The following is a 26350-nucleotide window of genomic DNA, read 5'->3' as shown; positions in this document are numbered from 1 at the left end:
TGGCTAGATTGAGATGCCAAAATTTTGGTCTTGCTGAAGAAACCGGTAGATATAATAAGAAAGAATTTAAGGATAGGGTTTGGTTTTTTTGTAAATGTAAGGACAAATATTTAATTGAAGATGAGCTGCATGTACTGTTTGTCTGTGAAACGTTTGAAAATCGTAGGAAGAAATATGTATACCCGCCTGTGTCTTATGTTAAATCTCACTATGTGTCGCAAGATATGGTGAATTTGCTGACATCACGCAATGTTTCTACCTTGCATAGTATAGGTTAATATTTATATAAGGTATGGAAATTAAGAGTCAGCACCATTAGCCCATAAGCATTTAGCCTTGCAGTTACTCCTGGCACAGTAATGCCTGTTTGCACTGTGTGTGTATGTGTGGATGTGAAGTATGGTAAACGAGAGTTTGCATTATTAATCCATAAGTCAACCCATAATTTTTGGGTTGTTTTTCAGCTATTACGAATACACTGTAACTTTTCAAATTCTGTAAAATCAGCGCCCTCACTGTTAATCCATAAGCACAAAGCTTTGCTGTTACTGACAGTCTCTACCCTGCTCAGTGAATCACTGTACATGTATTCATATTAAGGACCCATCACTATTAACATATTAACCTATTTCCATACCCGTGTCTGCTTGGTGATTATATATTTACCCGCTTAGCATATATATATTATATATGAGTGCATTAGAACTTTCCGCAGTTCTGTAAAATTATCGTCCTCCTGAGAGGGTGTGGCGGTCCCAACACATTCAAAGTGCAATAAAACTTTCCGCTGTTCTGTAAAATTATCGTCCTCCTGAGAGGGTGTGGCGGCCCCAACACATTCACTAAAGCTTTTCGCTGTGTTTATTCGCAGAATATGTGTGCTTTATGGCTATATTTGCATGCAGTCACCAATTGTTAATCCAGCAAGGGTCCATGCAGGTAGTAAAGGTACCGTAAGTCTGCATGGTCCCCTGTATGGTGATCTACCTATAGTTTTTGGTGATCTGCAACATGTTTGCATTTTTATATTGCCTACAACAATTTGTCAAATTTTACACTTCAATGGCCTGCTTCACTGTATTGATTTTGCCATCACAAGGCATTGAAGGTCAGTTTAAACCTACTAGTATTCTTAGTCGTAGAATGTCAGTTATGGCCAAATCTTCCTGCAATGGCCAGGGGCTGAGGGGATCGTATAAATCCAATCATTGCCGATGTGACGCTAAATAACAACTTACTCACTCTCTGGACTAGACTTTCACATGAGACACGTTTGTTGGTTAAGAAACTTTTTCAGGAAACCTCTTTAGGATTGTTGGTCTCATACACACAAGAGAATGTTCATCCAGAAATATCTATCCTAGGATTGTCGGGACTCAGTCCCCAGTAGAACCACATGTGTTTAACCAACAAACAGCAAAGATATGCACTGTAATATACAAGTGTATTCGTAAATTGACGTAAGTAATAAATCAATACAAATCATTAAATATTTATCACTTGCTACTAGAGAGTGTTTTATGTAATTTGTATTTTTATTGATTTAGTGATAATTATTTTGGGGCACAATGTTTAGAGTTTTGAGTGATAGTTATTATGGGTCACATTTCGTATCATAGCAACATAATTTGAGTGGCAGGCCTTCTTGATGGGACTTCGGATACCTGCCCTTGGCAACCCTGACTAAAGGCCGGTATAGCTATGCTTTGCTGGAATATTCTCGACTGTGTGCCGTATATATAAAGGCTGGTTGTTGTGTTGTCCGACAACACACGGTATTCTGGAGTTCCGCCTCTGCCTGTCATCCTACAACCTACGTCCAAGATTGACACTCCACGTCTGACAACTCACTGTTTAAACTAGCTCCATCCAGAATTTCTGCTCTCTCACTGTAATTCCAAGAGTCTGGTGAGTTGATATTTTATATTTGTGACCCATTACCTTAAGCTTGTGACTCAACTGCATTATACTAGAAATCTGTATCGTGATTCAATGTAACTTGCTTATTGTTTGCTCAATATATTATTAAATATTTTAGTCTTGTCTGTGTTATAGTTTTGCTGGTTCAGAGGGGATTTCCTATACCTTTTGTCACGGCAAATTACTAACCATAGCACATTACTCAACACCGTTGCAATACAAATTCAAAATGAGTGAGTGAGTTAAGATATAACGTCACATCAGCAATGGATTCCAGTTGGATTTACACCATCTCTTCAGCTGCTGATTTGTAAAAAATGTTAGCCAAAATAATAATAACAAGAAGACTAAATTAAAAGATCCTGGCTTGTTGACTTTGAATGTGTGTGTACTTACGTACCCTCTCAGGAGGACAATTATTTTACAGTACTTTAACCCCCCTCGAGGATACAGCCACTAACAACCTTAGTTATCAACTTAAACTTCCAATCATAAAATATTTATCTATTTACAAGTCTAATCTAATTCCTTGCGAATATTTTGGAATATTCGACACAGTGAAGTAAGACTTGTATGCTTGGCCGTGATTATTTCATCACAAGGGATGCAGAACGGGGGATCCTCACCTTTCAATAAGTATTGAGTGAGTATATCTAGTACGGCCAATACGACATCGCCGCATGGCGACCTCTTCAATTCTGGACTGACAACCCAAATAGGTGTAACCAACATAAGGTTTTATTGCGTGTAGTGTATTCATGCCGACTTACGTATCTCACTTCTTCTGCATCAGATCACGGATATAAGATTCAATTGTAGCTTTATAATCAGTGTATGGAATATGAAGTGTAGAGCACTGCCTTAGCAGCACGATCGGCCATTGTGAGAAACCAACATGACTGAGTAATCAAGAAAAGGCGATGGCGCATTGGCCATTAGCAATACACAAGTTATACAAATTCAATACTTACTATTGGATGTTTACAAGAAAGGTTTTTAATGGCCTGAAGGCGTGAAATAGAATCGGAAAACATTATGTATTGCTTATATTTACGGTGTTTATTAATATATTTAAGAGCTGTTAATATAGGCGTTAACGTCTGCTATGAAAATAGAGCTGATGTTGGGCAATAGAGAAGATACTGTTTCAGATCCCATGACATTGGCATGTGCAACAAATTCAGAGGCAGTACAATAAAGGAAAAGCGTAAGAAAGACAATAAGTTTAATATTCAGCTCTCAGCAACAGTAATTCAGTATGTATCTTGGTTGTGATAGGGTGGTTGATCATTACACGCAATGCATGTATTCTTGTGACATGCAATGTAAGAATGTCAAAGAGTCAATAGTTTTTTTCCCCTTCTATACACAAACATAAGTTGCAAGAAAGATCGCTGAAGCAGATCTTCCTATAATGTTCTATGTAATAGAGCAGGGGTCTTGTAAGGTTCAGCTCTCAGTTTAAATATATTAAGTTTATAAGACTAACTGGAGATCCTCTGTGCCTCTCAGTGAGTGACTGGATATATGACAGATGAAACTCGTTGAACAGCGTTTAAGCCTACCTCATAACACTATCACGCTTGTGGTTCTCTTGCTGCTTGACATGTACTGAGACATGAGATGCAAGAGTTAACTGCTCTGTTATACCTTTATAAAGGTCAGTGCCTGTGAAAAGTACATGTACTTTTTATAAAGTTGAAACATTGTTAAACAGTTATATGTTTATATATATTATACGATTATTATCGAATCTATTAGGTGGAAAGCAGTTCTCCCCAGAGAGGTGCCTTCAAAAGAAACCAGACAAGAACAGCACAGATATCGACAACCAACTTCACGTTGCTTGCTGCACTGGGGATATGTGCCAGGTGCAGAACATCTTAGCTGAAGGAAAGGTGGACATAAACAGTAGAACGGGAAAATACACGAGGACACCAGTGATGGTGGCAGCGAACGAAGGACATGGAAACGTGTTTGACGTTCTAGTGAAGAAAGGTTGTGATTTGTCACATGTAGACACTAAAGGTAACAACATTCTTCACTTAGCATGCAACGGAGGGGACATAGGGTCAGTGAGCTATATCCTATCCCAGGATAACGTGGACGTTAACGTAAGAAGACATGACAAGAAGACACCTTTGATGAATGCCGCATACCATGGGCGTAGAAGAGTGTTTGAATTAGTCGAGGAGCGAGGAGGTAATGTTTCTCTGATAGATGCTGATGGTGACAACATCCTTCATATTGCCTGTTGTGGCGGGCATATTGAAATGGTAAAGTATGTTCTCTCACATACCAAACTGGACATCAGCAGCAGAGGACAGTACGGAAGGACACCTGGGATGACGGCAGCATACTGTGGACATATTGAAGTGTTTGACTTACTCGTGGAGAGAGGAGGTGATGCTTCTGTAAGAGATGATAATGGTGATAACATCCTTCATGTAGCCTGTTGTGGAGGGCATATTGAAATGGTAAAGTACGTCCTCTCACTAAACAAACTAGACGTCAAGAGCAGAGGACAGTACGGAAGGACACCTGTGATGACGGCAGCATACTGTGGACATATTAAAGTGTTTGACTTACTCGTGGAGAGAGGAGGTGATGCTTCTGTAAGAGATGATAATGGTGATAACATCCTTCATGTAGCCTGTTGTGGAGGGCATATTGAAATGGTGAAGTACGTCCTCTCACTAAACAAACTTGACATCAACAGCAGAGGATATTATGAAAGGACACCTTTGATGACGGCAGCTTTCTTTGGACATGAGAAAGTGTGTGAGATGCTTGTGGAGAGAGGATGTAATATTTCTCTGAAAGATGTAGATGGTAACAACATCCTTCATGTAATATGTTTCAGTGGATATTTAAACATTGTAAAGTATGTCCTCTCACTAAACAAACTTGACATCAACGGCAGAGGACATTATGGAAGGACACCTTTGATGACGGCAGCATCCTCTGGACATAAAGAAGTGTTTGACTTACTTGTGGAGAAAGGAGGTGATGTGTTTCTGAAAGATGCTAATGGTAACAACATGCTTCATATAATATGTTTTGGTGGACATTTTAACTTGGTAAAGCATGTGCTCTCACTAAACAAACTGGACATCAACAGCAGAGGACGTTATGGAAGGACACCTTTGATGACGGCAGCATACTTGGGACAGAAAAAAGTGTTTGACTTACTCGTGGAGAAAGGAGGTAATGTTTTTCTGAAAGATGCTAATGGTAACACCATCCTTCATACAGCATGCTTTGGTGGACATTTAGACATGGTAAAGCATGTCCTCTCACTAAACAAACTGGACATCAACAGCAGAGGACAGTATGCAAGGACACCGTTGATGGGGGCAGCATACTTAGGGCATGAAAAAGTGTTTAAACTACTGGTAGGCAGAGGATCCAATGTGTCTCTAAAAGACAGTTACGGTCAAGACGCAATCCAGATAGCCTGCTCTCGTGGACATTTCAGACTGTTCTCTCAGGGCACAGGATGTGAGTAAATTACAGCACAACACATCGTTCCCATTCATTGAAGAAACCTTTAGATGTACAATAAATGATCGACAAAGGGATCGTCAGTGAGCCTGATACGGTTGACCACAGGTCATCGCATCAACATTCTACACCAAATTATGTTCAAACAAGAAACAAGAAAAAAATAAACATTCATATTGAATCAGTACGTTTCGTCATGTTTGTGAACTGTTGCACCCATGTGAATTTGCATGACGTCTAAACTCAAAACGTCATCATGTTTTACCAAAATCTTAATTCAGTGGAACTCTTTTTCTTGTAATTGATATAATTTTCCTCAAAGTTTCTGTTATATACCCTGTCACGTATATAAACCAACTCCTGAGTAGTCTGAACGCTTTAATGAGGTCCTATTAGTCCCGGAAGGCGACTGTAATTATAATGAGTTCAGAACGCCAGCTTGGCCATCTAACCAGATGGCTACGATAATGAAGACATTCAATGCCGTATGCTGCCTGTTGTCCACTTTGCTGATGGCGACCGCGGTGGCTAAATTGAGTGAATATTTGTATCTGTAACATCTAATGGAGAATCCACATTCATATCATTTTCTGTGTAGTGTGGGTGTCACATAAACATATTTCAAAAAGCTTAAATGCATTCTTGTCATCTAAAATGAGTATAAGAATAGTTTTGAAGATGGGTTGTGCTTAAAAATTAGTTTTCAATGTTTCGAGATTTATATAATATTTTGAAACCATACATTTAAATTTCTGTCACATTCCGTGCTGTTGAGCAGCAGCTGAGCAAATTGTTTTCTCGTGGATTACTTTTACCGCAGACACAATGCACTTGATATCACATAAATCTTCGCGTGAGAACATTCACGTTTTTTATAAAACCATTTTCAATTTTATGAAAATAAAAATGCAAGTATACATTGGTGTTCTTCCTCAATGGAAGAAAACAACATCTAACCGGGGTTGGATTAATTTGTGCGACCTGATATGATATAGATCCCAGGCGATAACAATAACTTATGTGAATTAGTCAGTGAGTGAATTCGTCATATCGGCAATATTTCAGAACAATTAATTTTATGCACAATAATTAATTGTAAATTGTAAAAACCTGTCAACTTTTAAAACCAGTAGTCAGATCTGAAAACATTTAACTCTAGAAGACCCTTGCTGGATTAACAATTGGTGACTGGATACAAATATAGCTATACAGCACACACATTTTGCGATTAAAAACAGCGGAAAGTTTTAATGCTCTTTGAATGTGTTGGGACTTACGTACCCTCTAAGGAGGACAATAATTTTACAGTACTTTAACCCAGTCTCAGGTATACAGCCAGTAACAATCTGAGGTACGAATTCAAACTTCCATTCATAAAATATTTAGATATTTACAAATCAGCTAACAAATCAATTAACAAATCTCATTCTTTTAAAGGCACCCGTGACATGTCACCTCATCGGGATGGGTGCTGGGCAACGCTAAGGGTTTGTCAACCGGACACGGGGTCTATCCGGGGGCTATCCATGGGCTGTGGTCCTTTGTCGGTGGAGGAATGGATTCTGGTGGTTGAGAGCAATAGGAGTCTGTAGCCGTATTCCTTTTGCTCAACACACCATTTTGGCCCTTACTTCACCTAGACGGGTAGTAGAAGCGGCCTGATTCTATCAATCGGCTGGTCGTGCCAAGCCTTGGGGTTCAACTCTGTACTGCTGCACCAAATTTTGAGCTTTATCAGATGATATGTCTTGGCAAATATATTATGAACTCGGATTTGCAAATACACAATTTCATGTATGTTCTTGCCTAGAGTCACCCGTGAACGACCACCTCGTCCTGGTGGGTGATGGGTAACGCTGAGAGCCGTTCATCCCCGTTGTGGACCCGGGGGGATATTTGGTCCACCAACCCGTTTGCCGTGGGTTGAGTCGGTGGAGGAAGGGATCCTGGTGTTTGAGGGCATGGGAGCAGGACCATTGTTCTTGTTGCTCAACACACCACTTTGGCCCTGACTTCACCTAGACGGGTGGTTGAATGGGCCCGGTTCAACCAATCGGCTGCTCATCCCAAGCCCCTGTGCATTGTATTTGATATTACACATATTTGATTTAAATAAATGATCCTGATAAAGGTATTGATCAAATACTTCACTGAATTTCAACTGATTTAAAACTTTAACAAATATATATTTTGCCAAGAGTCTTAATGCCCAGAAGGCTCATGGGCCAATCTGGTGGATCAATTATTATTCTTCTTCTGCTGGAGTATATCATCTGAGTATCCTTGGTGCTGCAAGTCGGAGGCCCACTTGTTTTTAGCACTGTCCTTGTGATACTCCGTGGTGGGTGGGGAGCTCAGATGATGAACCATTTTAAACAAACTATAGCTTACACAACCCCCATTAAAAGAAACAAACGTCAACTCGAAAATGATTATGATGAACTACGAGCGTCTAATCCGACCGTTCACAACTGGCCACGGTTTCTAGTGATCGAGACTTGACAAGTCACCTATCAAATTAAACCCGTTTGCGGTATCAAAAGGTATACATGGTATCGCAGGGGATGTACGAAATATCAGACGACCGCGTTCAGGTTCCCTACTTGTAGAATGTAGCAGGAAACAGCAATCGACCAACCTGTTGTCAACTGAGCTGTTTGTTGGAGTTCAGATTTCAGTTACTCCACACAGGACTCTGAACATGAGCAAAGGGATTGTCAGAGACCGAGATCAGTTGTTTGCTGATATGACTGAACTTGATATCGTATCAGAAATGAAAGATCAAGGGTGACTTTCGTTAAAAGATTTACAGCTCGGATAAACAAAAACTACTAACACATATCTCTTCTACTTCTCTTCTCCAATTATTCCAAAACCAGTAAGAGCAGGATATTGTAAGATTGGTGTTGATACTTATATCCCCAATCCACTGAGATGCTTCAAATGCCAAAGGTACGGGCACGGTGCCACTGTATGTACTAACTCGGTATCATGCGCTCATTGTAGTGAGAAAACCCATGTTACTGAGGACTGCAGTCATACTATTAAAATCCGTCAACTGCACTGGGACACATTCTGCTTTTTCTAAACAATGTTCAATTTGGAAGCAGGAAATGGAGATTAACAAAATTAAATTTACACAGAATATCAGTTTTCCTGAAGCTAAGAAACTTCTTGTTTCCACACCAGACACAGGTACATCTTATGCCTCAATTGCGAGAGCACCCTCCACTATCAGCCACAAAACAACTGTGCCAAACTGATCTGACATGGGTGGATACAGATAAACCTGAAGTATACTCCATCTGATGTGCCTCCATCATCAAGTCGGAATTTTAAAAAGGCTAACTGGCCTTTATATGAAACGTTGTGTGCTGCCAAGCATCAACCTGAATATTTTATTGATGTTCCTGACGCTATCAAATATTTTTCTGATGAACTGAAATCTATAGCTGATGAATGCATACCAAAGTCCTCTGCAGTTCCACATATTCGAAAATCGTGGTTCAACGATGAGTGCAAACAAGCTAGGAAGGCAAGGGAAAAAGCCAAAAAGTTCCGTCGCCATCCCAAAAATTTTAAATGCTAAAGCGCGGCGTACCTTTAAACAGAATAAACACCAATCTTGGCAAAATTATGTATCCAAAATAAATTCTCGGACACCCATGTCCAAGGTTTGGAACATGGTCCAGAAAATTAAAGGTAAAGGTACTAAATCTAGTGTCCATCAGCTTAAACATGGAGATCAGTTACTTTCCGATATATCAGATATTGCAAATAAACTGGCTGAAACTCTGGCTAAACACTCTTCCTCTTCGAATTATGTGCCTAAATTTCAACAATATGAAAACAACAAGAAAAGAAAACTATTAATTTCAATTCAGATAATGGGGAAGATTATAATGAAACATTTTCTATTCATGAACTCCATACTGCTCTTGAGCAAGCTCACGATACTGCTACAGGAGCTGATAACATACATTATCAACTCCTGAAGCATTTACCAGAATCCTGCCTAGAAACTCTTCTAAATAATTTTGAACATCGGGTAACTTTCCTTCCTCATGGCGTGACGCCATAGCAGTACCAATACCTAAACCTGGATGTGATCATACCGACCCGTCCAATTATCTACCAGTTTCATTAAACAGCTGTGTTTGCAAGACCATGGAACGCATGATAAATAGTCGATTTGTTGGGTACTTGGAAACAAATAACCTTACAACAGATATCCAATGCGGTGTCCGTAAAAACAGAAGTACTGTCATTCACTTAGTGCCTTTGGAATCATTTGTAAAAAATACCGCTCTGATTAATAAACAACACGCTGTGTCTATCTTTTTTTGACCTTGAAAAAGCATATGACACAACTTGGAAATATGGCATTTTAAGAGATTTACATGACTTCGGCTTGCGAGGTCGTTTGCCTGAATTCATAGCCAACTTTTTAAATGACAGACAATTATTGATCAGGGTGTACCTCAATGCAGTAGCTTGTGTGTCACGCTCTTTAGTATTAAAAACAAGTAATCTTTCAAAGGTATTGGGTGATTCGACTGATGAATCCCTTTACGGGGATGTTTTTAAGGTTTCACGTCGTGGTAAAAGTACAGTTACAAATTTGTCACAATAAAATTCATAAATGGGGTCTGGAACATGGGCTTAAGTTTCTAAATCTAAAACCAACTGTATCCATTTTTAAAGATAGTACAAACTCCATAAAGTCCCCACCTATCAAAGCTGTGAAGGAAACTAAATTCCTGGTTCTTATGTTCGACTCGCATTTATCACATTTGCCACATATCAAATATCTTAAAGCCAAATACCTGAAGGCACTCGACTTGTGAAAGGCTGTTTCGAATTCAAAGTTGAAAGGAGATCAAACTACCCTCCTTCATTTGTACAGATTACTGGTCCGATCGAAATCTGTTTACGGTTCCTTTGTATATGTTGGGGCCTGCATAGGCAACCTCAAACTACATGATTCTGTACATCACCATGGTCTAATACTCTGTCTTGGATCGTTCAGAACCTCTCACACTGACAATCTCAGGCCGATGAGCCTTCTTTAAAACTCAAATTGTCTTCATAATAAATTGAAAAGCTATATTCTAATGAATCCAATCCTGCTTACAACTCCTCACGAGGATCGGTATGATAAAAAGTTATTCATTTCTGCAGCTGGCATTGATCTTGGAAACATATCCATCCCTTCTTCTGTCTTTCTCTTCCTTGGCAATTGGTTAGGGCACATGTTGACCTTACACTGACCATATTTCAAAAATCAGAAACGAATGAACTACAATATAAACAAGAATATAATCAATTTAAAAATAAATACAGCAATTACAAATCCTTATTTACAGATGGGTCCAAGAACGGTGGCGCAGTGGCTTGTGCCACTCTCATTGGATCCAGAACAGTATCTTCTAAATCACCATTTAACAGCTCTATTTTCACAGCTGAGGTAAACGCCATATCTTACATATATTCCAACACATCCTGTATATAAACAATATACACTCTTCAAAAAAAAAAGAAACGCAGAATGAAATTCAAAAGTGATACTTACAATTATATACACATATGTGCACATTTTTTAGTGTTGCACATTGTTTCTGGAATGTTTTAGAAGATCATGCTTGCCCAAACGCAACCAAAAATGATTTTGAACAGTTTTATCAATCAGGATTTTCATGATGTGACGAATATCAGGCACAATGATTGTTTCTCACGTGCAAGTATGTGACTATAAAAGATCCAAATGAATCTCACAATTTCATCCACGATCCTTGCAAGTACTGTACACGAAAATGGGACGTCTCAACGCTGCCGATCGAAATCAGGCAACTGGACGATTGCAAGCTGGCGAATCAGAGAGTGAGGTGGCAAGGATCTTCAACGTTCATCCCAGCACAATAACTCGACTGTGGGATCGATGTCGCCAAACAGATTCGACAATTGACCGTCCAAGATCAGGATGACCTAGAGTCAAGACACCTGCCCAAGATCGGTACATCCGGATAAACCCACCTACGTGACCGCCATCGTACCGCCCGGGACACAGCACAAGAACAGTTTGGAGCCCGAAGAGTGTCCGATCAAACAATCAGGAACCATCTACGAGAATTAGAAATGCATGCCAAACGTCCATAAGTTGCCCCCTTCTTTACACGACTACATCAACGTCGACGATTGAGTGAATGAGTGAGTGAGTTACTATATAACGTCATCTCGGCAATATCGCAGCCATATCGTGACGTGAACAGTTAACAATAAAAAGCACTATATGTATATTATAAAAACCTGTCAATGAAGGACAGAAAAACAACTAGATTATCACAATTTGAAATAAATCTAGCTTGGAACGTTAAAACTAATATCACTATTTAGACAATACAATGTAAAAACAGGCTACAGATCGCCAACAACAGAAGGTAGATCACCATACTAGGCACCATGGGGACTTACAGTACCTTTCCTTCTTGCATGGACCGTAGCTGGATTTACACCATCCCTTCAGATGTTAGCAATTTAGTCACATCTAGCCACAAGTTTAAATTTACTTCAAATGTTTTGGGACTTAATTACGTATTCTCTCAGGGGGACAACAATTTTACAGTACTTTAAACCCCCTCGAGGATACAGCCACTAACAATCTTAGTTACTAATTCAAACTTCCAGTCATAAAATATATATCTATTTACAAATCACTTTTAAAAATGCAATAATTAAATGATAATTTACGTTACTAAAAAGATACTTCATAGTTCGTGATTTAAAATACTTATCCCTCGTGATTGAATATTCAACACAGTCAAACAAAATATGCTTGACTGTAATTCTTTCATCACAAGGGATGCAGAACGGATGATCCTCACCTTTCAATAGGTATTCATGAGTATACCTTGTGTGGCCGATGCGACATCGTCGCATGATGACCTCCTCAAATCTGGACTGACAACCCAAGTAGGTATAACCGACATAGGGTTTTATTGCCTGTATTTTATTTATACCCATATCGGTGTCCCACTTCTGCATCAGATAACGGATAAAAGATCTAACAGTGGCTTTATAATCTGAGTATGGAATAGAAAGTGGTGTCACACATTTGTTGAGTGCTGTCTTGGCAGATAAATCGGCCATCTTGTTACCAGAAATTCCGACATGGCTGGGTAAGCAACAAAATACGATGTCGCACTGGCCAGTGAAAGATATATACAATTCAATGTTTTCAATTAAAAGTGGATGTTTGCAAGAAATTATTTTTATAACCTGAAGGCAAGAAAGAGAATCTGAATAGATTATACACTGTTTATGTTTCGTCGACGAGTGAGATGGCGTATCGCTGTGCTGCCATGGAACCTGGCAAACTGGAGACGTATATGGTTTAGCGATGAATCCCGTTATCTTCTCAGGCGACGTGATGGTACAGACGACGCCATATAGGTTTTTTTTTCCTAGCTGCATCAGACAGGTAGACAAATATGTTCAAGGAAGTGTTATGGTGTGGTTGGAGATCTCATACAATCGATACATCGACCAGATTCTCCGTCCGCACATCCTCATCTTGTTGACCGTCTACGGCAACTCTCCCAACAGGACAACGCCAGGTCCCACACAGCACGTGCCACCGTGGACTACCTGGCCAATAACAACATCAGTACCCTTCCCTGACCCCTCAGATCCCCGAATCTAAACCCTATCGAACACCTTTGTGATGAGATCGATAGACGGGTACGTCGACATCGTAATCCATCGCAGAATCTTCAACAGTTGTTCCACATGCTGCAGGAGGAGTGGAGAAGGATTCCACAACAAAACATCCAACGACTGATTCGATCAGTACCCAGGTGTCGGACAGTGGTAGCAGCTGGAGGTGGTGATATGAGGAACTTAATTCAACACCACCTGGTGGACAGCAGTTATGACTGTGATGACTGTTATTCTCATGAAATACAAGATAGCAATGCACTGCTCCATTCATTCATGTATCTTTGTTTTCCACTGATTTACACGTCCTTGAATAACACCAAATTTTCATGGATATTTGGGTTTTGCGTTTCTTTTTTTTGGAGAGTGTATAATCTATTCAGACTCTCTTTCTTGCCTTCTGGCTATTAAAGTGTATGATGTAAATATCCACTTTAATAGAAATTATTGAATTACATAACGATCTTGCTACTGGCCAATACGACATCATCTTTTCTTGGTTACCCAGCCACGTGTGCATTTCTGAAAAGGCAGCGATCAACAAATCTGTGACACCAATTCTTATTCCTTAATCCGATTAAAAAGTTATAATTAGATCTTACATCCGTCATCTCATGCAGAAGAGGTGGGCACTCAAGTAGGTATTAATGAATTACAAGCAATAAAACCCTATTTTAGTTACACCTACCATGGGTTGTCTGCCCAGATTTGAGGAGTTCCTTATGCGACGATGCCGCATTAGCCACACAAGATCTGCACATGAATATTTGCTTAAAGATCCTCCATTTCGTATCCCTTGTGATCAAAGAATCGCGGTCAAGTATCTTTTACTCGACTGCGTTGAATATTCCATCTCAAGGGATAAGTATTATAAATCATAAACCGTTTTGAAAGAATTAGATTTGTTGATTGACTTGTAAATGATTAAATATTTTGTTATTGGTAGTTTTTAGTAATAACTGAGCATTTCACTGGTTTTACCCTTAAAGGGGGTTGAAGTACTGTAAAATTATTGTCCTCCTGAGAGGGTACGTACTTAAGTCCGAAAACATTTGAAGTAAAATTTAATTTTAGACGTTTTAGACTTAGTATTCGTGTATTTTAATTGTTGGTAGCATTTCCTACAATAGCCAGCAGTTGGTGTAAATGCAGCTAGGGTCCATGTACTGTAAATCCTCATGGTCCCTAGTGTGGTCTACCTCCTGTTGTTGGCGATCTATAACCCTGTTTTTATTTTGTGCTGTCCAAATAGTGATATTCCAACCGTCCACGCTAGTTTTAATTCTAATTGTGATATTCATGTTGTTTTACTGTCCTTCGTTGACAGATTTTTATAATATACATATATTCCATTTCGGTGTTAACTGTTCACGTCACGATATGGCTGAGATATTGCCGATGTGACGGCATTTAACTCGCTCACTCACTATTAAGAAGGTGACTTGACACTCGCTTTACAAAGGTACAGTTTTGATAGGTTCGATCACAATACCTTTCGTTTTACAGGGTTTGTTTTTTCCTAACACGCGTGCTCACTTCAAGACTGATTTAATTTCTAATCGCAGATTAAAGAATAAGACAATACCTAGTATGCCAAATTGTCATTACCATGGCAACCCCGTAGATATGTTTTGTATATAGATGAATTGTTTGTGCAGCTGCGATTGTTGGTGGCTGTACCCTCAAAGGGGGTTAAAGTAGCGAAAAAGTATTGTCCTACTGAGAAAAAACTTTCAAAGTGAATTTTGCTCAACCATACCTTTTAATCGTAGAACATTTGTTTTTTTTTAAATTCTGGTTAAACCCTACCATCGCCAGAGACTGAAGGGATGGTGTAAATCCATCTAGGATCCATGCAGGTCGCGAAAGCATTGTAAGTCTCCGTAGTTCCAAGTATAGTGATCTACCTTCAGCGGTTGGCGTTGTATAGCCTGTGTTTTATATTGTTTTGTCCAAATAGTGTATTTGTATTAACTTTAAAACTTTAAAACGCTAGTTTTAATTGCAACTATGATATTCTAGTTGTTTTGCTAATATACACACATTCCATGTCAATATCAAACGTTTTCGTCACGTCATGATATGGCCGATACTGCCGAAATGACGTTAATTCTCACTCACTCACACATGACAACCTTGTGATATTTCACCTTATTTAAGAGAGTAATAAATACGATGCTGGAAATGTATACCTTTAATTTGTGATGCACTGAATTTCTAAGCCATGTGAAAACAAAAACCAGTGTAAGTACAGCTTGTCACTGTCCACTTCTACTGATGAAGGTACACGTACATTGTATAAACGTTGAAACATTGGTAAATTGATTATCTACATTATTAGGTGGGAAGCAGTCCTCTCCAGAGAGGTGCCTTCAAAAGAAACGATACAAGAACAGCAGAGATGTCGACAATCAACTACATGCTGCTTGCTGCGAGGGGGATATGTGCCAGGTGAGGACCATCTTGGCAGAAGGAAAGGTGAACATAAACAGTAGAACGGGAAAATACAAGAGGACACCAGTGATGGTGGCAGCAAACGAAGGACATGGAAACGTGTTTGACTTTCTAGTGAAGAAAGGTTGTGATTTGTCGCATGTAGACACTAGGGGTAACAGCATTCTACACGTGGCATGTAACGGTGGAGATATAGCGACAATAAGGTACGTCCTATCCCAGAGCAACGTGGACGTCAACGGAAGAAACCGTAACAAGAGGACACCGTTGATGAATGCCGCATACTTTGGACATAAAAAAGCGTTTGAATTACTTGTGGAGAGAGGAGGTAATGTTTCTCTAACAGATGCTAATGGTGACAACATTCTACATAGAGCCTGTTATGGGGGACGTTTGGATATGATGACGTATGTCCTCTCGCATACCAAACTGGACATCAACAGCAGAGGACAGTACGGAAGGACACCTTTGATGTTGGCAGCAAAATCTGGACATAAAAGAATGTTTGAGTTACTCATGGATAAGGGAGGTGATGTTTCCTTGAGAGATGATCATAGTGACAACATCCTTCATGTAGTCTGTTATAGAGGAAATGTTGAAATGGTAAAGTATATCCTGGCGCATACCAAACTAGACGTCAACAGCAAAGGGTATTACGGGAGGACACCTTTGATGGTAGCAGCAAACGAAGGACATAAAATAGCGTTTGAGTTACTCGTGGAGAGAGGAGGTGATATTTCTATAATAGATGTTTTGGGTAACAACATTATTCACTTAGCATGTAACGGTGGGGACATAGAGTCAGTGAGGTACATCCTATCCCAGAGCAACGTGGACGTCAACAGAAGAAGACGTGACAAGAGGACACCGTTGATGAATGCCGCATACAATGGCCACAAAAAAATGTTTGCGCTAATAGTGGAGAGAGGAGGTGATGTTTCTCTAAAGGATGCTGGAGGTGACAACATTCTACATAGAGCCTGTTATGGAGGCCATTTGGATATGATGACGTATGTCCTCTCACATATCAAACTGGATATTAACAGCAGAGGGCGTTTCGGGAGGACACCTATGATGGCAGCAGCATACTCTGGACATGAAGAACTGGTTGAGGTACTCATGGAGAGAGGAGGAGATGTTTCTCTAAAAGATGATCACGGTCATGACATAATCCAAATAGCCTGTTCCTATGGACATTTGGACATGCTAAAGTCCATCCTCTCACAAGATACCAAAGCCAACAACACAAAGAGGACATTGATTGACATTTGTGTGTAAGTTACAGCTGCACATTGTTGTTACCGTTGCCATTTATCGAAGGAAATTTTAGATGTACAATAAACGGTTGACAAATTGTCTTGCCTGAATAGTGAGTGTAGAGTTGAACAACAAACAATAGACGTTCATTTGGAGATGTTGAATCAGTGTATATGTCCAGTGCATGTGGTATTGTATTGCATTTTGTTTCGTTAATTTTATAACCAGGTTACGCCTATGTGAATTTACATTACGTCTTACCCCAAATGTCGTTATGTTTTACCAAATTCTATATTCCTCTGAGACTCAATGGAACTATCATTCTTGAAACTGAAAATATTATTTTCTGTAACGATATATACATGTAACGTATATAGATCAAATCCTGAGTACTGTGAAAGTTTCGCGAGGTCTCATTAGTCCAAAAAGTCGACTGTAAACATGCTGAGATCAGAACGATACTCCCAGGTTGGCCATGTAACCAGATTGCCACGATAATGAACAAATCCAATGGCATATGCATTTTCATGTTGTGCTCATTGCTGACGTCGTTCACCACGGACAACTTGGATGAGAAGTTGTTCCTGTGACCTCTAAAGCATAATCCGCATTCATGTCAAGGGCATATTTTAAAAATATTTTCTGTGACACTGATTGCCAGGTGGAGGCAATTGTGTCGCTAATACCTGGCTGATTTGTACACTCAAGATTCAACATCATTTACTTTTACTTGTTATTGGAGTCCTCTTGGTCCAGGGTACGATTAACACGATGGCCGAACATCACCGTTGTACGGCTGAACAATGGGATGTAAAACTAAATATATTATTTAGCCGATTGTGGAACGAGATAGATTGACTAACATATCATACTACGATTTGCAGATACCCCGATTTTGGCTGTCAACCGTGAGCTTGTGGAATATATCTAATAATCAGACCTGATGCTTTAAGCAGTCAGTTTCGATTGACTTGCTTTATTCAGTCCTCTTGATGGGGAGGTGAGGCATCCTTGTGGTTAACGCTCTAGCTCGACACAAGGTGTGAAGCCTATTTCTGTGTCCCACGTAGTGATGTTGTTGCAAGAGGTGTAAAACGTATTCCACTCGTACTCACTCTTATCCAGATATGTTGATTATTGCTCACGATTTCTATAACTGGATTGTCGGGTCTTACTAAGTGGCATTTATTGTCTGTTTCAAGTAGCTTTTGGAAACTATTGTTAACAACATTGTCTTAATAAAATGATAATATCTATTATATCTCAGAATTAAGAACCTGGCCTTACACATCATTGGTGTGTGTGTGTGTGTGTGTGTGTGTGTGTGTGTTTGTGTGTTTTGTTGGTGAGTGTGTATGTGTGTAAGACAATGTGTTGCACAGCAATCTTTCTAACCATCTAGTTATTACATCAACCAATATACATCAACCAATCACGAAGAGTACATACCTTAGAACTGACACACCAAACACGAGAGTGTGGAACCTTGCTACTAGCACACTTGTAAGTGATGTCCCAATTAGTAACAGAGGCGCGATGTTCTTTGACTCGGGTTTTGATGGGTCGTGACGTTTCACCAATATAGCTTTGTCCACAATCCACAAGAACCCCGTTAAAACTCGTCTACTAGTCTGTTCCCGTGACACCGTATTCTACAGTACTGCACAGCACCTTACCCAAGTACTCTCCCCTCTAGGTAAATCTGCCAACTCCTTCATCAGCGACTCAACCGACGTCTGTACCAAGATCCGTGACATCACCAACCCAGGTCCCATCATCAGTAATGACGTTCTGGATCTATTCCCCAATGTATCTCGTGAAGAAGCTCTCTGGGCACTACGCCACAGAATAGACAATCTTCAACAACCCCTCAACACCAGCCTCTCTACCGACTCTATCATCAGCCTCACCTCCGCCTGCATCAACTCCACCTATTTCACCTGGGGTGATGCCATCTATGAACAAGTCCATGGACTACCTATGGGCTCCCCACTATCCCACATCCTAACGGAAATTTATATGACCTTGAAGATAAAGCTCTAGAAACAGCACCCTTCAAACCTTCCTGCTGGCACCACAAAGTGGATGACACCTCCGTTGTCCTTCAACCTGAGCAAGATCCTATTCAGCTTCTCGCCCATCTCAACGAACAACATCCCCGCATCAAATTCATCCATTGAAACAGAGCACAACAACCAACTACCTTTCCTCGATGTCCTTGTATCCTTACCTCCTTCAACCAACTTCAGACCTCCTTGTACAGAAAACCTACCCATACGGAGCAATACATCCACTACAAGTCCAACTATCCCCCCAAACTCAAGACCGGCGTCATCTCTACATTGGTTGAGCAGATGTTTTTGGCTCTTCTGGTCAATCTACATGAGGAAATTAAACACCCATTAAAGTCTTTGTAGAACGTAACCACCACCCGCCTGAAATAGTCAACGGAACCATTGAAGCCACACTGTCAACCCCTACCAAAAGACCTAAACCAGAATCAGCCCCCATCAAGACATCCATTTCCTACGTTGGGAAAATATCGCATCAGATCAGCCGGCTCTTGAAACAACAAGCTAACATTGACACAACCTTCTCAGCATCACCTAGCCTCAACAATCTCCTCCATGCTAACGGAAGAACACAACCCACTGTCAACAACGACAACCCCAAATATGTTATATATAAAATATACTGTGATTGTGGACAAAGCTGCATTGGTGAAACATCACGACCCCTCAAAACCCGAGTCAAAGAACATCGCGTCTCTGTTACTAATTCGGACAGCAAATCAGCCATCTCGGACCACATCAAAGAAAACCCTCATCATCAAACAGAGTGGTCTGACATCACAATCCTAGCCAACAACCAAACGCAAGCTCACTGAAGCCATTCACATCAAACGCCACAAGCCCACATTCAGCCGTGACCAAGGATATTTCATTCCATCTGCTTATGATACACTCCTCCACCAAGCCCAATCAATTGTATAAACATCTCATCCTCCATTGTAATTCCTTCATTGTAACCCCCTTTATTTGTACATGTCTGGCTTCCATTCACTATCTTTTGTGTACTACTGGCTTCTCCAGCTTTCTGCCTCCCTTCATGGCATTATGGTGCTCCGGTTGGCAATTGTATTTTCTTTGTATACTATGTTATCTCATTGTTTTAATTGGTATATATATATATATATACAAGTTCTGGATTTCATGCATCATTCCTGCTTGACAACGGTTCAAGAATCTGTATCGAAACGTCGCAATCACGCAATAAAGAAGTTATCATCGATAACAATTTGTCCTATTCGTACACCTCAACTTCTAAAATGCCACTCAAACAAGTTATCTATTTTTAATCGTAGAATACGTTTCTTTTTTATGTATGGCTAGATTTCCTAAATTGCTAATGTTTGAGGGGATGATGTAAATCTAGCTATGGTCCATGCAGGAAGCAAATGTACTGTAAGTCCCCATGGTCCCTAGTGTGGTAATCTATCTTCTGTTGTTGGTGATGAATAGCCGGCATTTTATATTGTTTCGTCCAAATGGTGCTACTAGTTTTAACTTTCTGCACTAGTTTTAACTGTCACTGTGATATTCTGGTTGTTTTGCTGTCCTTTGACGACAGGTGTTTATAATGTACACATATTTCATGTCAGTATCGAACATGTTCTCGTCACGACACGGCTGAAATATTGCCGATGTGACGTTAAATATGAACACACTCATATAAGCTACCGAAGAGAATGTTGCACGCAGGGTTATCGGGTGATGTTAAAATTTGTAGTATGCATAAAGTGGAAAAGGTAACCCCCCCCCCCCCCCCCCCCCCACACACACACACACACACACCGGATTCAGTTAGTGTTAGTTTCCTGTGTTTGTAGTTTGTTGTTGTCAGTGACAAGATAAAAATACATAAGTATTTTGCGTAAGCATCATTACGTCAGAAATTTTCAGATCAAAGGACGTGGTAAAAGTAATATCAAACAATATCACATTAAAGGCCAGCATGTTTACTGAGCAAGAAATCTGCCATGCATGGACGCAGTCTACTTTAGTCTTGGTTCTGAAATCCCTGTCTCAAGTATGAACCCTCGATACTGTCAAGGAATGACCTCTGTTTAATCACCAAAGTATCTGTTATTTAATGATTATTTATGTCGTTTCTCAAAATAGTCCAGTTAGTAGTCACATAACAGCTGAAGGGATGGTTAATCCCAGCTATGGCCCATGCTGGTAGCAAAAGTACTGCAAGTTCCTACGGTCCCTAGTATGGTGATCTACCTATAGTTATTGGCGAAGTATAGCAAAGTTGTATATATTTCCATTAGTTTTATTTTCCCAAGCTGGTTTAAGTTCCAGTGCTGAGATTCTGGTGGTTTTACTGTCCTTCGTCGACAGGTTTTATATGATATACATGTATTTCTTTTTATGTCAACAATGTGTTTTTCACCGTGTGACCGCAATACTGCCGATGTGACGTGAATTAACTCACTCACTCACCCTAATATGGTCATGTTAATCGCAAATTTTTGCAGTTTTAAATTATGACCAAATTGCTAAATTGATGTGCGAACAGCTGGAGAAATGATGTAAATCCAGCTTGCTCCATAGGAAAAGTAGGAACATGAAGTTAGAAACGGATTCGGGATTCGAATCCCGTATCTGAATATTTTTTCCCCGAATCCCAAATCTGAATATTTTTTTTGAGTAGCAAAGTAGCAAATGTAATGTACGTCCCCATCGTCCCAAGAAAGGTGAGCTAACCTCAGTTACTGGCGATCTATAGCCCGATTTTATATTGACCTCAAGCTTGTTTTAATCAATCTGTGATAATTTAGTTGTTTTACAAATTCGCTGACAGGTGGTTATAAAGTATAAATGTAGTCATTCTTAGTACATAACTTTTTGTCGTCACGATATGGCTGAAATATTGCCGATGTGACGTAAAACTTGAACTCGCGTTATCAACTCCTTATCGGACAAAGAACGTGTAATAAGAGACATGTATATGAGCTTATTGATAGGTGGTATTAACATTATGACTTTAACAAACACAGTTAACTTAATCTTTTATTTTGGGACGTACTAGTTCAGTAATGCCAAAAATGGACATTAAATATTGGTGAGTCGTATCTGGATAATCTGTTTCAAAGGAATACATTTTTAAAGGGACTATATTCCTCGTGGTGCGGTGCGGTAGCCTACTGGTTAATAATTTCGCTCGTCACGCTGAAGACTCGGGTTCGATTCTATGACATGCGAAGACCATTTCTTGTCTCTCCAGCAGTGATATTGCTGGAATATCGTTTGATCTTCTTCATATTTTGCACTTGTGTCACGAATCATCTCAGCTGCAGTGACAGAATTTCCGTTTTATTTTTCATTCAGCATTTCAAGAATGACCGCACTTTCACTGATGGTAATGATGCTTGCCATAAAGGGCGACTCAGCTTGTCGTAAGAGGCGACTAACGGGATCGGGTGGTCAGGCTCGCTGACTTGGTTGACACATGTCATCGGTTCCCAATTGCGCAGATCGATGCTCACGTTGTTGATCACTGGATTGTCTGGTCCAGACTCGATTATTTACCGACCGCCGCCATATAGCTGGAATATTGCTGAGTGCGGCGTAAAACTAAACTCACTCACTCACTCACTGATGGTAATGGCAATCTTTTACATTGCGGTCTATAGAGAAAGAATATACAATGTTATATAGATGTTGTCCACGTAATGTGAGCATACTTGAAGGAACGTTACATGGAAATTACGTATCTCTGACCAAGATGATTTCCTAACAACCTGCAAAATTTGACAACCAAATAACAAAAACTGAACTGATGAAAAGTATTACAGCTGTACTAAAATAACATGCAAGCCTATGAGAATTTGACGACTGGCGAATACTTGTGTCCCATGACTGTACATTGATTTCGGAAAGAGTTATGTTTCTTTGTAAGTTGCACTGGGTTTGCGAGCTGCTTATATAAGAAAAATACCGAACGATATACATCAGCGAGGGTCTGAAATGGGACTTCTTTCCCAGGATGTTGTTCCTGGGATATCCATCCTTAATAAAAACAAATATTGCATAAAAGACACGCAGGGGGCTCTCGTAATCACTTGGTAGCATAAAGCATCTTGGACGTACATGTATCCAGACTCGTGAAGGTCCCGGGGTAGAACAGGCCTTCAGCAACCCATGCTTGCCATAAGAAGGCGATTATACTTGTCGCAAGAGGCGACTAACGGGATCGGGTGGTCGGGCTTGCTGACTTGGTTGACACATGCCATCGGTTCCCAAACGCTCAGATTGATACTCTTGCTGTTTATCACTGGATTGTCTGGTTCAGGCTCGATTATTTACAGACCGCCGCCATATGGATGGAATATTTGCTCAGTGTCGCGTAAAACTAAATTCACTCACTCACTAGAAGTAATCAGTGTAATATAGATGATGTGTTCTGTTCCTCAATCCACTATTAATAGCATCGGGTGGTCAAGCTCGTTAACTTGATGCACACATGTTGTCGTATCCAAATTATGTAGGACAATGTTCATGGTGTTGATCATTTGATTGTCTGATCCAGACTCGTGTATTGACAGATCTCTGCATTTAGCTGGAATATTGCTGCGAGTGGCTTTAAACAAGAAACAAAATACTATCTGCTCTGTTCGTTACCATGAAGTACAGCAACACAAAAAAACAGCATCTGTTCCAACACAAGGTGCATCGTCCGCAAGGTATCTGCTAGAGTCACATCCACACAACAGACCGTAACGGCTGTCCCTTCCCAGACTCCAGAACATGAGACCTGGATGCCGTTGTACAAAAGAACCATAGCGCTAAGACTATCTTAGGTTCGTCTTAAGTTACGATCACCTTAGCGGTAAGGTCGCTTTGTGCAGCTGCAACCCAGGACTTTCACGAAGGAACCTTTAATAAGGCTAACCGTAACTCCAATTCTTTAACATTGTGCTACGGTTACGTTAGTAACTTACGATCATCTTAGCTGTTTGTGAAAGGAGCCCAGGACCAAGGTAGGTTCAGGTACTGACAGATGTTTGTACATGCATTCTGTGTTTATCTGTCAACAAAGTGAGGACATTTTGTGTACACAAGGAAACAACTGTTCCAACACTGGCTCATTCGTCTACCATGTATCGTAAAAGGACGTCACACCGATGGACCAACGGTTGCCCCTTCCCAGACAATGTACATGAAACCTTGAAAAGGGTAGGTAATTGTGATGAAGAAGTTTGTTGATGTGTTCAGTGTTGATGTGTTCAGTGTTGATGTGTTCAGTGTTGTTGTGTTCGGTAACTCGAGGATATGCTGTTCACCAGGAAGCAGTTGTTCCAACACATGCTCAGTTGTACATCCCAGATCCTGCCTCACCAGTCAGACAAGAGACTAAGCCATGTTGTTGTACAGTCGTATGTTCTCGTATGTGTTAGTGCCTGTATTTTCATACAAGTGATCAGCATCTTCAGTTCTGAAGCATTTCTCTTCTCTGCTTCCTTTCCTTCTGTCACCTGCAGGTCGTTCTACTTGTGCTGTTGAAAATAAAGAACGAAAAGGAATGTATTTTATTGATATGAACATTATCAAGATAACACGGGTGATCTTTGAGTGGCTTCCACACTAGTTGTAATTATAATTGCGATACTCTAGTTGCTTGGCTGTCTTTTGACGACAGGTGTATACAATATCCAATGTTACACACACACACACACACACACACACTCTTTCTCTCTCTCTCTCTCTCTCTCTCTCTCTCTCTATATATATATATATATATATATATATATATATATACATATATGTATATACTCGTATATATAGTTGTTTGTGCGAATCTTAGACATATTTATCCTTAATTTTGTGACTTTGTGTTGACATGATACGGTTGTAATATTGCCGATGTGATGTAAAATTTTGGTAAAATGTTTTCCCACTCACTAAAAAATAATACTGAGACTAAGTTTATTTAGACTGCAAATAAACTAGATTAAACTGGGTGTCATACTGTTATCAGTGGGAATCGTAAGATCCACCTGTATCAGTCTATAACACAACAAACCTGATACGTTATTTATATCACACTTCGACACATTCGAACACTTCCAAAACGCCGTCACGTCGAATACGTATTCACCGCCACGTCGTAGGCACAGTTTACAGAGAATTCGTACGAAAAGGGGTCATAAATGATTTGTATACTGGAACTGAACTATGTAATCAACATAATAAATGTTTATTAGAATGGCGATGCGCGTTATATTTAACTAAAACAACAGTCTTTTTTTTAGATAAAGGGTTTGATTGTTAGTTTCTATATGAACGGCGCAGTCATTGTTTGTTTTGTTTTGTTTCTTTGTTGTATAACGCCACACTCAGCAATATAGAAGTAACAGTCAATCCAGTGGTCAACATACCATCGATCCCACTTACGAAGAGTGATCCATCTGCATAAATGGGATACGATGACATGTGTTGACCACGTCCACCTGTTCCCGTCAGTTGCCTCAGTCGACAATCATGTGTTACTTAGCTGGGTCTTCAAGGTTATCATTGTTTGTATTTCCTGTTTCTCCTTCTGAACATTTTCTTCTGCAAGTTGTTTCAAAGGCATTTAGAAGTTGGAGGAACTTCTCCTGCAGTTAATGTTATTTTAATACCACGTAACTCACGGTAGTTTGTGTCAGGCAATAATGCATCACATAGATTTTTGTCATACAAATTTACATTGGAATTTAAAGGACATTTGACATAATAAAAGGATTCATTATTATTTCCATAGGTCAGTATTCAAGGCATTGAATTCGCACTGCCTACAACGACACGGTGATTTCTTTCTACAAGTTTGGAGTGTGTTCAAAGTTGCTATGGTTATATTTGCACTACAAATTTAAGTATATTTAGGCAAATCAATCCTCTTACCTTCAACAGCTTTGACTTTTTCTATTTTCTGAATGATACTATTCATGATTGAAGCACCGTCTCCTGTCTCCATAGTAAAAACACCTTCGCCAGATATGGACTTTCGTCCAGCTTCGAAATAGAACTGAGTTCGAGACTTTCCGTAATTTCGGAGGCATGTGTACGGCCATTCATAGATAACCCGTTTGAATTTGACATCGCACAGGCACATGCTTGTATCCTTCACAGCAACACCATATGCACCTTTAAGATGACATCGCTTCGACGTCTTCTCATCCCCAATGATTTTGACTCTGAAGAATGTAGTATGATCCTCCATAGTTTCCGTGTAGACAATGCACGAAAGGTAATCGGTTTGAATGTGCGGACACGCTGACTATTTTCAAATCGTTAACGCGCTGTCAGATCACAGAGTTGATAGATAAATCTAGATTGTGTGCATACACGCTGTTCCGTGGAAAATATACAATAAATTCAATAAATTTCACACTGAGGCTGAAAGGAAATGAAAACTCGAAATTACCGAGCTTGTCTGTTCAGGGCGCTTTAGA

The 26350-nt window shown here is 39.9% G+C and overlaps 1 protein-coding gene across 1 annotated transcript; it reads left to right on the top strand.

The window, feature by feature from the left end:
* The first annotated feature begins 3782 nt into the window (after window positions 1–3782).
* Window positions 3783–19735, top strand: LOC137265046 (serine/threonine-protein phosphatase 6 regulatory ankyrin repeat subunit B-like). The gene is made up of 4 exons (XM_067800369.1): window positions 3783–5421; window positions 15479–16861; window positions 18545–18793; window positions 19266–19735. Exons 1-4 carry the CDS (start codon window positions 3783–3785, stop codon window positions 19733–19735), a joined length of 3741 nt encoding a protein of 1246 aa, XP_067656470.1.
* The last annotated feature ends 6615 nt before the right edge of the window (window positions 19736–26350 follow it).

This window comes from Haliotis asinina, chromosome 15 (genome assembly GCF_037392515.1).
Source record: "Haliotis asinina isolate JCU_RB_2024 chromosome 15, JCU_Hal_asi_v2, whole genome shotgun sequence".
Lineage (NCBI taxonomy): Eukaryota > Metazoa > Mollusca > Gastropoda > Lepetellida > Haliotidae > Haliotis > Haliotis asinina.
Note: the sequence above shows the minus strand (reverse complement) of the source record. Positions and strands in the feature narration are given on the sequence as shown.